Source organism: Mastigoproctus giganteus, chromosome 6 (assembly GCF_048544385.1).
Source record: "Mastigoproctus giganteus isolate SK-2022 chromosome 6, ASM4854438v1, whole genome shotgun sequence".
Classification (NCBI taxonomy): Eukaryota; Metazoa; Arthropoda; class Arachnida; order Uropygi; family Thelyphonidae; genus Mastigoproctus; species Mastigoproctus giganteus.
Genome location: NC_143580.1, coordinates 194,649,464 through 194,664,498, shown reverse-complemented (window position 1 = coordinate 194,664,498; position 15,035 = coordinate 194,649,464). Strand labels below are relative to the sequence as shown.

The window sequence follows — 15,035 nt, the reverse complement described above, 5'->3', positions numbered from 1 at the left end:
AGGGATGCAAAGAAAAACAGCAAAGAGTTCTTTACTTATGTAAACTCTAGAAGGAAGGGGATGAATCAGATTGGTCCACTTGATATTGATGGGTCAACTGTTGATGATCCTGCTCAGGTAGCTAACAAACTAAATGAATATTTTGCATCGACATTCACACATGAGGAGTTATTCAGCGAGGGGAATGCCAGAGGTGTATTCAACTCTAGCAGTAAGCTAGAGAATCTTGTAATAACTGAGAGTAAAGTGGAGGAGAAATTGTTGAAGATAAACACAAGAAAGGCACCCGGGGTGGATGGGATCTATCCAGTTATATTAAAGGAGGCAGCAAAGGAAGTAAGCAAACCCTTAGCCATAATTATGAGAGCTTCCTTGGACTCAGGGGAGGTACCCATAGACTGGAAATGTGCAAATGTGACCCCAATTCACAAAGGAGGATCAAAGGCTGACACAAGTAATTATAGACCTGTGAGCTTAACTTCTGTTCCAGGAAAATTAATGGAGGCACTGGTTAAAGAAGCACTGCAGGATTATTTAGACAAGACTTCAGTTATAGCTCGGACACAGCATGGTTTTGTTAAGGGGAAGTCTTGCCTGACCAATTTGATTGGATACTATGATGCAGTCACAAAAGAATTGGATGCAGGGAATAGCTTTGATATTATATACTTGGATCTTAGAAAGGCTTTTGATACTGTTGCACATGGAAGACTGCTAAAATTGGAGCAGTGTGACATTGGAGGCAAATTGCTGCTATGGATAAAGGGGTGGTTGAGGGGGAGAAGACAGAGAGTGGTAATCAATGGACACTGCTCATCGTGGACTAATGTTATTAGTGGAGTCCCTCAGGGCTCAGTGTTGGGTCCATTATTGTTTTCTGTATTTATAAATGATATTGATGATGGTATATCAAGCTTAATGTCCAAGTTTGCAGACGATACAAAGGTTGGCAGGGTTGTCAAGGACACTACTGACACTATGCTGCTGCAACAGGATCTGGAAAGGTTGAGCAGATGGGCTGAGAGGTGGCAAATGAAGTTTAACATTGACAAATGTAAAGTACTACACATGGGAAACAGCAACCCCAGAGCAACGTATCAACTCTGTGGTACTACACTGACAGTGGTAGAGAATGAAAGGGACTTGGGGGTGGTTGTGCAGGCAGATATGAAGTTCTCTGAGCAGTGCAGACGGGCTGCAAGAGTAGCTCATGGAGTATTGTCAATGATATACAGGAATTTTTCCAGCAGGGATAAGGAGGTGATTATTCCCTTGTATAAGGCAATGGTCAGGCCACACCTAGAGTACTGTATACAGGTCTGGAGGCCTCATTTCAAGAAGGATGTAGAGCTGCTGGAACGAGTACAGAGAAGGGCAACAAGATTAGTGAATGGAACAAAGGGGTGCTCTTACGAAGAAAGGCTTAAGTTTTGCAAATTACAGTGTCTGGAGACTAGGCACCAGCGAGGTGATCTGATAGAGGTGTATAAAGCCTTGAATGGTTTGAGCATGCTCAATGCTGATGGGATTCTTCCTCTAGCTCAGAATAATCACCTGAGAGGGCATAAATTCAAATTGAGGAAAAACAGATGTAGGATAGACGTGCGGAAATTTGCCTTTAGCCAGCGGGTGGTTGGTTGGTGGAACAGACTTCTATCCCTTGTAGTGGAGGTTGATAGCCTAAATAAGTTTAAGGCTCAGCTGGACAGGTATTTTGAACGAACAGAGGGGTGAAGTGGAAGTGGTTTTTTTTTTTTTTTTTTTGGCTGATGCTGAATAAGCTTGCTTTCTTGCATCAAATGCCTCTAATAATGCTAATGCCAGATGTATAAAACTGTGTCACGGGACTCACATATAGGAGGGTCATCAGCCATCAACAGAAAGAAATTTATCAGACGATTGTGTCCTATGCAGAGCCAAACAAGAACAATTTCCTCCTTACAATTCCTGCGCAGACTAGACTGCTGTGTTTCGACGTGATATAATTTGTTTGTTACCTGCCATGACATGAATCATGCCATCACAAATATATCTTATTACATATTACTTGTTTGTAGTCTGCATAAGGAACTGACAGGCCAAGATCCAAGATTATTCATAGGAATTGCTGATTTGGCTGCAGATCAGCCAAATCATTTCCATTAATTCCAGATGTTATGGATCCAGCAGAAACAGATATCAAATCCACCTTGTAGAGAGCACATCAACTGCTGAACCCAGGACAGGATTGGATGAGTAGTGTATCTCATCATTGATAAGGACTGTAGTACACTCAAGGAATCAGTATAAATAATAAACCTTGGGTATGAAGGCAATCTTATGCGATACAAGGCTACACTATAGCATGCAGCTCTGCAGTATATATGCTACAATCTCTTCAGTTATAGTAGTGTCTGGAAAGATAGCAGCAAATCACATATGATTCACACTTAAGAGCCATCTGTATAAACTGGCAAGAAATCAGAATGTTCAGCTCAGTGTGTTGAATAGAGCTGAGGGCAGCTGGAAGATGGGGTATTAGGCTTCATCCAGTTCTGATGGAGAAGTTGCATGCTGGTACATGAGCATAGCAGTGTGGAAGGGGCTGCCTCAATGATTGGGCAACCTTGTTGACCATAATATGCAGGTCCCTGAGTAACTATTGGACACGAATACCAAAAAGGTATAGTTGGCAACCAACTATTATAAAGAATTTCCCAGAATGCCTCAAAAACTGATGTCCACATGGTTAAAAGCAATATGAAAAAGGCGCCTCCGTAGCCAGGTGGGCAGCGTAGTGCGGCAGTGCGTAGCACACGCTTCTTGATTAGACCGGGGTTCGAGCCCATGACCACCAAATACGGAGATGCGGAAAGATCAGGGAATGACCACAGCATATCCCCGGAGCAATATGGCCTTAGTTGCTAATGCTCCTAAAAACCAAATAACAAACAAACAATATGAAAAACCTAACAATGGATATGGTTCAAACCACTGAAAGATGCTGTTTCTGGCAGATGCATATACTTGACTCATAATCTCCTTTGGTCACACATGTGCATGATACAGATGGAGTAAAGTGCACTGATCCATATTCCATGAAATAGAAGAGAGCACAGAGAATGTTCAACCCTCTTGTGCACAGTTGATGAATGTTAAACAAATGTGAACTTTTTGCTAATTTTCTTTTGTCTCCAGCAGTACAGAGAATACAATTTTGTCCAAGCATCAATTCAGGTTCTGGGTGACTGTGAAACATGCACCAAAAATTTACACAGACTGTTCTGCAATGAAAACCTGAAACTGACAGCCACTGTCCAAGTGTTGAGGCAATCAATGGCTTGTTGCAACTGTCTTTCAATGACCCTCAATATTGCATGAGGGGGAAAACATGTTAAAGTTTATCGACATAGTGGGCAACATTAACAGATGAAGGAAATTGTTCAAAGATAGTTTACTTTAATGGCAAAAGGCGTAACACTTAAAACTGATCCTTAAGGTGCTCCCTTTTCTTGATAAAAGGCCTGAGAGAATGGATCCTAAAAAATTTGTAAAAATATAAAAGTTTTTAATAAAAACTGGGTGGTGATCCCTTAAACCAAATTATAGAGTTTTTTAAAATACCAAATCTTTCTGTTGTCATACACTTTTTTTCCATATTTTCAGAAAAGTGCAATGAGACTAGTAACAGGAACAAAAGAATGCTCTTACAAAGGAAGGCTTCAGATGCATATTGCAGCATCTGGAAGACTAGTTCACCTCCAAGATCTGACTGAGGTATTTAAGGTATGAATGGATTTATCAAGTTCAATGCTGATGAAATCCTTCCTTTTTCTCAAACTACACAAAAGGGGGCATAAATTCATATTGAGAAGGGGTAGTTGCAGAATAAATGTGAAGAAATTTTCCTTCAGTTGGTGGCTTATTATTAGCTACATGGTGCAAGGAAGTCTGAGGCTTATGCTGCACCAGCCAAAAAAAACCGAGAGAGAGAGAGACAAAAGTAGAAGGGAATCACCAAGAAAGAGAAGAATGATGATATCCAGCTCAGCACAGTTGCTTGTTGGAACAAACTTCATCTGGTGTTGTACAAATGGAGAGTTTGAATGAATTCAATGAAGAACTAGACAAACTATTAAACTGTTAGAGGGAATAGACAGGCAATACAGAAAGTGGTGGGTTTTTTTTTTTTTTGCTTTCTTACATTGTTTTACACTTCTACTAATAATTCTTACCATTTACTAATACATTCTAAAATATCTTTGAATACTTTTCACAAATATTTTATTACCGAATTATAGATATGATTATTATGGTCAGTAAAAGAAAATGAACAGTTATTTAACCAATTCTGATATGCAATTTACAAAAATTTGGCTTTAGATAAATTACAGGAATATAGAAAAACGCACATTTCAAACTAAGAAACAGCATCAGAGGACAGGGAGATACAAGAGTGGTGTGATATGTTGACACATCTAAATCTTTCCTAAGAAAAACTCATTTATTCATTAATTGTTACAAACATTTTTATGCTCAGATAATTGGAAAACATTTTACCATGTTTGATATATCCTCCAATTTCACAATTTTCTGAAGACATACACTAATCCTTGTAATGATACATGTCTTCATCAATTCTGCAATGCAAACTATCATGGTTCTCAAGTCCATGAGTGTAGCTGGTTTCCTGAGGAAAACAACTCTTTCAAGAAACCCCCATAAGAAAAAAAGTCATAGTTCAAGTATGGGCTTGGATGTGGCCCAAAATATCCTCAGTTGTGACAATCATGACAGTACCACAATATCTTAGAGACAAAACGGCGTACAAAAAATCCAACACAACATTAGCTGTATATAATATAGGGTAATAAAACTAGGTTTTGTAACCCTATATTACATGCAGCTAAAGTTGTGTTGGATTTTTACATACAGCTAATAGGGATATAATAATCCAGAAATATAGGGTTACAAAACCTAGTTTTGTAACCCTATATTTCATCCCTCTGCTCGTGCAGTGAATTATGGAAACATTTCAAATCAAAGGATTCGCTGAACAGAACACCAAGATATTCCAAGTTCATGAGCAGCTGTTTTTATTGTTGACTTTCCTGAACTACTATACTGAAACCAACAGCTAAAATATTTTCTGGAGAATAAACAATGGCCATGTGAGGTAATTTTCATTCCTTTACATAGCTTTCCTCTTCAAACGCTGGGAGTAAAACTTGCCCATGGAGTGAAAACAGCCCATTAATAGCACATTTCCCAAAATTTTCAGTTGATCCAACCTTGGTCTCAGTATAAGATATCATGTAACCCCCTCAAGTTCCAAGGCCTCCCTTTGAATCAGGCACAGAACCAAAAAATCATATCGGTAAATTCCCAACAACTGCAGAAGTGAGTGCTGAAATAAGAAGGCTAACTAGCAGAGCTGGAACTAGGCAATCCTATGCCTCAGGCAAAAGTAATGTTTGCGCCCATTATATGCAGGTAGTCGATCTTTATGAATTTATAAAAATTACTATTGCAATGATCTATGATTTGCATATATTTATTAATAAAATAATTTAAATAATATAAAAAAACAAAAATATCAAAGAAACTTACACATTTCATTTATATATCTACAGAGACTGTTTCTATATAAACTACAAAGAAAACACGTAACTGCAAAGAAATTATAAAAAAACAAAAAAAGCAGATATCACAATTATCTGCAATTAAAATCATAGAACAAAATAGTACTTTTAACATTATAACAAACTAAAAATATGCAACAAAGATTATTTTAACTGAATTTTTCTCACTTTTGCCGAAGCAAAATCATCAATAATTTTATCATAATTTTTTGTTTTGTGCAACATTATTTTCAATGGATATAATTGATATGTTGGTTAGTTGTTCTTGTCTAGCTGTTGATCTAAGGTAATTTTTAATCAATTTAAGTTTACTGAAGGACTTTTTACAAGAAGTTACTGTTACAGGCAGGGTAAAAAAAATTCGTAATGCTATTTCTATATACTCATGAATGAATTGGAGAAGTTGTAAAGGGGTTACAGATTTTATATCCTGCAGAATTGATAAAACATGATTTTTGAAACTTTCAATTTCTGTTGAAATATCTGATGCATTTAAATCTTTGTTGTATTTTAATGAAAGTTCGGAAGCAGCTTTCTGCAAGTCAGATTCATTAGTTAATGTGGGTGAAGTTCCAAATAGAAAATCAAAATTTGAAATAGTATTCAGTTTTTCAAATCTAGTGCTTAAGTCATTCATAAGAACATCCAAAAAGTATTTAATTTCAGTACAAAATTGTCGTTCGGCAAATAGAAATCATCCGAAGATTCGTAAAGTGTCATTCTTTTTTTCATTCTTCTTCGTTCATCTGGAAGTGTAGCTGGTATATCCATTTTTTTCTGCTCTGGTAGCAGCATATCTGAAAATATCTTGAAATTCACTTTCCTGTATTCCTTGGAGACTTTTTTTATCAATCTGCTTATCATTAATTGGAAAGGGTTACGTATGCAAAGCTTTTAGCTTGCAATGCTTTATTTACATAATCAATATTATGAAGAATTTTATTCCATATAGCTAATCTGCATAAAAATGGATAGTCCATTTGTAAAAACAGACTTTGGGCAATTCTGATAGTTTCCACATTTGCAGAAGTATCTTCAATATTAATTATGACTTAGTGAACTTTTGCTATTTGTAAGAACAAAGAATTTATAGCTCATTCTTTGGACGACCATCTTGTGTCTGTATGTCCTTTAAGTGAAATCTTCAAAGTATTCATTGAAATTTCCCAGCGCCTAGTGGAACCAGAAAAATAAAAAAATTAAATATTCTTTGAACAATGCCAAAAAAAACTTATCATCCCAGACATTGACGCTGCACATACAAGAGCTAAATTAAGATTTTGTGCCACACATGGTACAAACATTGCAAATTAATTTTTTTTTTTTAATTACTGCCTGTATGCCATTATATTTTCCCACTTAGCCTCATTATCATATCCCTGCCCCCTTACATTTTTAATGTAAAGTTCATCTTTTTCTAATTTGGTAAGAATTTCTGTCGCCAATCCAATGGCAGTCTTTTCTTTACTTTCTATAAAATCAATGAAACTCTTCTATTGATAGTTTTCCATCAATAATTTGCACATATCTAATTATTTGGGACATTTGTTCATGTGATAAATTGAGCATGCAATCAATTAACAAGGAAAAATACTTAGCTTTTTTAATTTTTGAAATAATACTGGCCCAAAATTCATTTCCAATTAAACATATAAATTATTCTTGAATTTTATGCTATAAATAATTCAGTTTCTTTTCGATGATTTGCAATTTGTTCTGCTAGTTCTTTATTATAATGACTTAAGTTCAATAATATTGAGGAATATTCCAACTTTTGGATTCTCAACTATCTCATTTGAACCTCTCAATGCAAGATTATTTTCTGCACAAAATAATACTGCATCCAGAATACTTTTTAAAATTAGTCTCCATTTTTCTTTTTTTTTTAAAATTGCTTTTTGTAGAGAATCAATAAGTCCAGAATTTTTTTGGCTCTTTTCCATTGATTTCCATTTTAGGAAGTGTTCAGTGTTCCAACGAATTTTTGTGATTTGGAAATAATCGATAAGTGTTTCCAAGAGTAAAAGCCTTTCTTTGAATTGATTAGTGAAGGCACATTGCCAGTATTTTTATTAGTTCCAAATAAAATGCATGGAAAACAATACAAAGATTTAGTTTCTTTGAAGTAAATCAGCCAATTTCTGTATACGAATTCACCATTAGCAATTTTTTTTTTCAAACCACTCTATAGAAAAAGGGACATCCGTCCTCTGATAAAGATTAATGAAAATCCGCATCTTTGCCTTGATTTGGTCCATTTTCTATTAAAAAGCATCTTATTTTATCAGAAATATTCAATGGCCAAGGTGCAGGATTATTTAAGTTCAGCATAATACGATTATTTTTTTATAATCTGAGGTGATTCATGCTCAGACTCAGTTTTCTGGTCATTTTCAGAATTATGTGCCTCTGTTTTGCTACAATTTTCTTCAGCTTCAGGAATGACTGAATTGCAGCTAACAGGGTTTTCTTAATTGTGGTCAGTGATCTCCACTGGCACAAACCATTTTTGAAAATTATTTGACAATTTCTTTGCTTCTTCCTCCCTCAACTTCTTTCGAAATTCTGCTCCACTTGGTCATCTTATTCTTGCCTATAATTTATAAATTTTTAAAGATTTTTTAATTTAATTAAACTTGGAGCACAGCTAAATAAATAACATCAGTTACTGTAGACATCTAGACTAAATTTTTGTTTATAAATAAATTTAACAAGGGAAATGTTAATTTTTTTTAGTAAGTTAGATGTCATACATGTTTTATTGCACATACAGTATTGTAATATTTTAGAAAATAATTACAATTTACAGGTGCAAATAAAAAAACAATGGTCACTTTTTTTTTTGCCTGCGAATAAACTTATACACGGCTTCGAAAACCCACTTCATTGTAGTCGATTGTTCATTGTCCAGCTATGCGACTATGAATGAATAATAAAAAAAGAAACTCTATAATACATTTTAAATAGGAGTTTGTTCACAATCTGCATTTCTGTTGTATAAGAAAGCATTTTAACAAGGAAAATATTTTACTCAAAAAAACTTAACAAGGGGAACTCTATAAAGCATTTAGGGCATATGCCTCAAGCTATGGAAAAGTCTAGACTATGTATAAGTATAGTGCGAAAGCATCAATAATACATAGCCAATCTGAATGAACAGAATATTAGCAAAGCGGCATCGCTTTAAGTTATATCTCATATTGTGAATGAGATATATATAAGGAAAGACAATTGTAAAATAGATGTGCGAAATTCACCTTTAGCCAGCGGGTGGTTCTGATAGTAGGAACAAACTTCCATCTGTTGTAGTGGAGGTCAGCAACTTAAATAAGTTCAAGGCAGAACTAGACAAACGTCAGGAGTGAATGGACGTGGGAAATGGGAAGGATGGTTTTTTTTTTTTTTTTGGCTGATGCTATATAAGCTTGCTTTCTTGCATCATATGTCCTAGCCCTGCATATTTCTGCATAATGCATTATGCAGAAATTCATGAAACTCTTCTGCTGCTGTGATGTCACAAAATTCAGATTTGCCTACAAGACTAATCTGAGATATTCCACAACGAGCCTTACATCTCCAAGCCACCCTTCAGAAACTTTAAATGTATCATCATCTCTACCAAATAGCTTATGAAATTTAAGTGCCTATACTTTCAAAATCACCCAATTTATCAGTACTCCTTCACTAAACTTCTGTAGAAATCACTTGCATAAGCACTGGTTCCCATCACTGTTTTCAGTCTAGTTTTCTTTCTTTGGAGGCCAACTTCATCTTCTATGGAGTCTACAAATGAATGTGATTTTCCTTCCTCTTTCATCCAACTGCAGATTATTCCTTCTGGACTTCCACACTTGTGAAATATACTGCATTTTGTTTCACCACTCTTAGAACTCTAATTTTTCTTTGACTGTATAATTTTTTTTATTTTGGTGGCCATTACTTCTGTCCTACTGATTTATTAAATTTTGCCATGTTTTTATTTCTGATGACCTTGAATTTATCGTGTTTGGAGAAAATCAAAACCAACTTTGCCAAAGTCATATGATTTCCCCATAAATCACTTTTCACCTCATGTATATTTTTCTCTAGTTTAGCCTTAGCAGTTTCTGCTATCCTAAGTAACTTCTAGTTGGAGAAAGGATGCCATGTGCTGTTGTTTATAAAAATTTCTTTGTAAACTAATGTAATGCACTTGATGAATGGTAGCCATTTACCCCTCTTATTTGTAATTAGCATTCCACTGATATACTATTTTACCGCATCTCTAGACAAGGGAAGAAACTGGGCGTCTATAGTATTTAGTCTCTGATTGAGTCCTGCTGTTTACAAAAATTACTCTGCAACTGAATACATCAAAGTGAATATACAGCCAATTTTTAGCTAATTTTTCCTCCAGGAATATGGTAGTAGGATGTACTGTAGATAAAAGTATATACAATATTCACTTTTTCAGTTGCCAATATGAAACTGCTAGTTCTCTGAACACACTACTATTTGTTTTGGGGGACATGATCATACCCACAGTAATTTTTTATATGTACACTGTTATTATTTTTTGCATACAAGAGAATCCACGGACACACCAGTTTGGAACCACTACCATAAAAGCATCTCTCATTCCTGATGGGAAGTGTCTCTCAACTGTAGTTGGCAATGGGAAACAAATCCAGGCCATTTTTGTACTGCATGAAAGCAACCACTGTATTCATTTACAATAACAATTAGCAGATCACCAGGTTGGTCAATCAAAGTTAGAATGTATCTGCCCATCTCAATATTTGCTCATAATCAACTTTGTGACATTTTGTCAGGAAACTTTAAGAAATGGTATCAGTTTTTATAGAAGATAACACATGACAAATTAGACTCAAGCCTCCATGAAAAGTCCATACCCATAATACTGACTACTAAGTTTTATAAACTAATTCAGTCTAGTGAATCACATTGCTAATAATCAAATTGAATTTTAGTTTAATCATTATACCCTTAAGGTGTTGTTATTATTGAGATGTGTGTATATGTACACACATGTTCATAACTGTTCATTTCTTTTATTGATCAATAATTACTTTTATCTTTAATTTGTTAATAAAAAACACTTAAAAAAGTGTTTAAAAATCCTACATACAAGAAATATTTTCGAATGGGTGCTGGTATAGGTTAAACGAGTTAATATTATAATTTTAATATAATACATATTTGAGGCAATAATTTTCCTTTTATCTAGTACAGCAGGTTCTGTAATCAACTTATTTGAGTGCAGTTTTGTTATCTTCAGTCTTAAAATTTTATAAATACTATTTCCTCACCTCTTGGTATTTTTCATATTGTTGTTTGTTTCAACCACTGAGCAGTTTGTACTTTACATTCACTGGGGGAACCCACTCCAATATCTACAGAAATAGGCTTAAATTTCCATCATTTACTTATTTTTAAATCTTTCTAGATTATTAAGCCATAGTTATTTGTTTTTTTTTTTAAATACTCTGTGAGAAATTCATACTGCTTCTTAAGTCCAAATTTTTAAATTTTTCTATTTTTTTTTTTTTTCATTGACGTCCTTTCATAATACTTTTGAAATACAAATCCACCACAGTACGACAATTATAATTATTCCATTTCGTCTTTTACAATGTGCTTTCTTCATTACATTATATTACTCATGCACCATTTTAATTCTGTTTCACTGGTGCCATCAATGTAATAAACATTAGAAAACACCTTTATTCATTAGTACTTGGAAATATTTCTACTTAATTTAATAATACTACTAGAAATGTCTATTGGCATCATCTCTCACTGTCAATATTCATTTTTAATACCATACCGCACAGAGTACATTAGGCATATAATTTAAAACATTACTTGTATTAAGTGTGAAATTAGCGATCTGGACTGCCAGAAATCTTTAAGTTAAGGGATATTCTCATTAATGAATTTTTTTAGAAAATTAAAAAAAAAAAAAAAAAACAAACACTTTGCAAATCTTTCCATCCATGGAATAAATAATTAGTTATTTATTCCATGGATAAAATAATTAATTCACTATTTATAAGTTTAACAAGTTCATGTCTTTTTCTTTACATTAAAATAACAAGAACATATAATGCTTATTAACAAAATAGAATTTGATTATTCTAAGTTTGAATAAAAATAACTTGATTCAAACTTTGGTAAAATTCTGGGTGGAGTTAAACTAAATATACATTTATTTTTTTTTCCGAATTACATGACAAATTTTACGAAGTAGCTTCTGATGCTAGTTAAAAAGGTGGAGGGGGAATTAAGGTTACTCATTATTCAAGTTAAGAATTATGAATCAACAGGGCTTACCTTTATTTTTGATATAGGAAGCTTCTTTTCCAACTCTCCTTGTCCAACTCGCTAATAATTCATGGGGAAGGCGATATCAATTTTTGCAAGACATTGTCATAAAGTTAGATTTTGGAGGTCTAAACTGGCTAATAATTAAGGATCGATTTTTTCTTTGTGGTGCTGTGGCAGGAATTTTGAGTTAAATTTAGGGGTCTAATAATTGGATATGGGGTAGGGGGTGGGGGTTATTCTCTACATTCCTTAAGTCGGACTAGAACTTTTCGGGGTGTCATGTTCACAGGAAGAGAGCTACTCACAATTAATCCGAAACTTTTGTCTTATGTTGTAGTGTTTGTTCTTCATGCGTGAAGAACAAATTCCTGCCACAGCACCACAAAGAAAAAAAATCGATCCTTAATTATTAGCCAGTTTAGACCTCCAAAATCTAACTTTATGACAATGTCTTGCAAAAATTGATATCGCCTTCCCCATGAATTATTAGCGAGTTGGACAAGGAGAGTTGGAAAAGAAGCTTCCTATATCAAAAATAAAGGTAAGCCCTGTTGATTCATAATATAATAGAATATAGGAAATATCGAGCATTTAATAGCTCTCTAGTATCAAATCAAGTAAAGAATATATATTTTTTTTAAAATTGCATTTTCTTATATTTGTAATTAAGGAATTTGATTTCGAAAGATTAATAAGGCCTATCTTTTACACTGATATTTCTTCCTCACATGTCATTACAAATAAAAATCTATTACTCCATAAATTTATACCATTATCTGAATTACTAAATAAGTTCACTAAATAGCACATTCTTATCTACAAGTTTTACAATATTTATCACTAAACTTAGAACCAAGTGATATTAAACAAAAGTTCAGTGACTAAAGAATTCAGACTGCCCATTCTCTCTCCATCCGCACCCCCCCCCAACCATACACTTCCCAACTGGAATACTCAAAAATAGCCTGATTAAGTAGCAGTAAATATAAATCACAAGAACAGAAAACTATAGCAGTTTGAGCAAAATTAATACCATTATCAACTACTCTCAAAAAAAAAAAAAAAAAAGCAGGAATTAACTAAACAGTGTGGATAATTTTATATCATGAAATATTATGGAATGATGCTAAAGTTACAGAAACAAGAAAAAATTAAGATATATATAGTCCTTTATTCTAGAAGCAATCATTCATTCATTCAAGCAAAAGTGTACCAAATGTAACCATGTCTAAAATTATAAGCAAGCAATAATTTGCGATGTGCTAACCACCATACTTTAAGAATTATAAGAAATAAGTTTTCCTGGCAATTGTGCTATGCATGTGCTGCTCAATGTGAATATTATTCCAATGATTACATTGATGGAATATATCAAACTGCTTACTTCACACTGATAAGTCTACCTAGTTAGAGTGCTTTTCCCTCTTGTTTATATACATTTATATATATATTTTTTTTCTCTTGCTCTTCTTCTTCAGTGGTTCTTCCTAGCTTTCTTACGAGTTTGGTAAAATTCTGGGTGGAGTTAAACTAAACATGGTGTCCTTGAGTTTTGATTCCTGAAAGACCACAATGTTTGTTTTCCGTTTAGCACACAAATATTTCGCTGACTATGTTAATCTTTTTAACACGCGGTTAACTTAAAAACAGAGTGAATAACATCTTAATGAAAAAAAAAACATTTTCTCATGTTAGCGATCAAATCATAATACCCTAACGTTGATATTAAACTTTTTCGCATCATATATACATTCACCACCTAAATGCAATCACAAACGACATTATCAAATTTTTGCTTTTTCTTTTAAAAAGTCATTCCAATATGTGCAATTTCCGATGCGTCAAACTGACGCAATAAATAAAAACTGAAATTGTAAAACTGTATTATGATCTCCTACTAATTCCTCATATTCTACTGACGCGAAAGAGTTAACAACTTCATAGCATTATTTCAAAAAAGAATTTTAAATGTCGATATTAACCCCATTTTCAGTTCACCGCATTAGGATACCTAGCATGCGCTCAATCTCAGTTACTCAAATGCTATGCGAAGTATTACCGTAGTATAGATTTGTAGAGTCTAAAAGACAGCTCGTACAAAAAATTAGACCGTGTGCCAAACTTCACCGATTTCAACGAATGAACAGTCTGTCATTCGAAATAACAGTACTTAAGATGTTGAAAAGCAGAGACTATAAAAACAGTATTCAATTCTGTAAATGTTAAATTGGCAATAATCAAATTCTCTTACCCACATCATGTCGATCATAATCTCGCAACGCGGTGAGGTACGCCATCTTGAGAACCGCATTTTCATCAACAGTAAAGACGCAAGAGCAGAATGTGCGCCACCTATATAATTCAACAGAACGGAACACTGCATATGTTGATAGGAAGTCCGAGAAACAAACTCAGCTGGGTAGGGAAGCTAGCGTAATGTATAACCTTTGTCTATTTGTGCGCTAACTGCTATTGTGCACGGAAAAATTAATAGGTGCGATTACAAACTAATATGCAATTTAATAATAAATAAAGAGTTTGTATTTAAAGATATTTCGTACTTACAGTTTCATTCTTGTTTAATTCGCTCCTGTTGCTGTTTACTCCTTAAGTGAAGAAATTATAACCATGTCGAATTGCAACAGCAACGTAAAGCAGAAATATTTGGAAACTAAATATCTCAAACTTTAATAACATTGTTGAATATTCATACATGATATCGATGTTAAACTTCGATTTTCATCAAAAAATACACATAAGCACTTCTCTCACTTATACACATATTTCTAATAATTATTTCACCTCGGAAAAGCAATGAATATCTACTCAGACACAATAGTTACGGTAGAACTGGAGTTGTCCACACTTCAGAGCACTTCTTCGTCTATAGAAGCATAAACATCAAATGATGATTACACCTTTTCGTCACACGAAATTTTAAAACTTACACGCTTGGAGACTATTCGAACAAGATCAACTGTAGGCGGGCACACCTGCCATAATATGAAAATACTTTTCTGAAGCTGATACTATGAAAATAACACTTTCACGCCTTCCCTGTTTCGTAACACATGACAATGGTTAGAA

The 15,035-nt window shown here is 34.0% G+C and overlaps 1 protein-coding gene across 2 annotated transcripts in view; it reads right to left on the bottom strand.

The window, feature by feature from the left end:
* LOC150084851 (uncharacterized) overlaps window positions 1–14,652 on the bottom strand; it is a 231,879-nt gene extending 217,227 nt beyond the window's left edge. The window contains exon 1 of one of the 2 annotated variants that reach the window (XM_090376645.1): window positions 14,514–14,652. In XM_090376645.1, coding sequence (XP_090232771.1) covers window positions 14,514–14,521 — 8 coding nt within the window. In that variant the 5' untranslated portion in view covers window positions 14,522–14,652. Of the gene's footprint in view, window positions 1–14,199; window positions 14,306–14,513 lie in introns of those variants that run through there. The other variant, XM_090376646.1, reaches the window with a different exon arrangement.
* Between the last annotated feature and the right edge of the window lie 383 nt (window positions 14,653–15,035).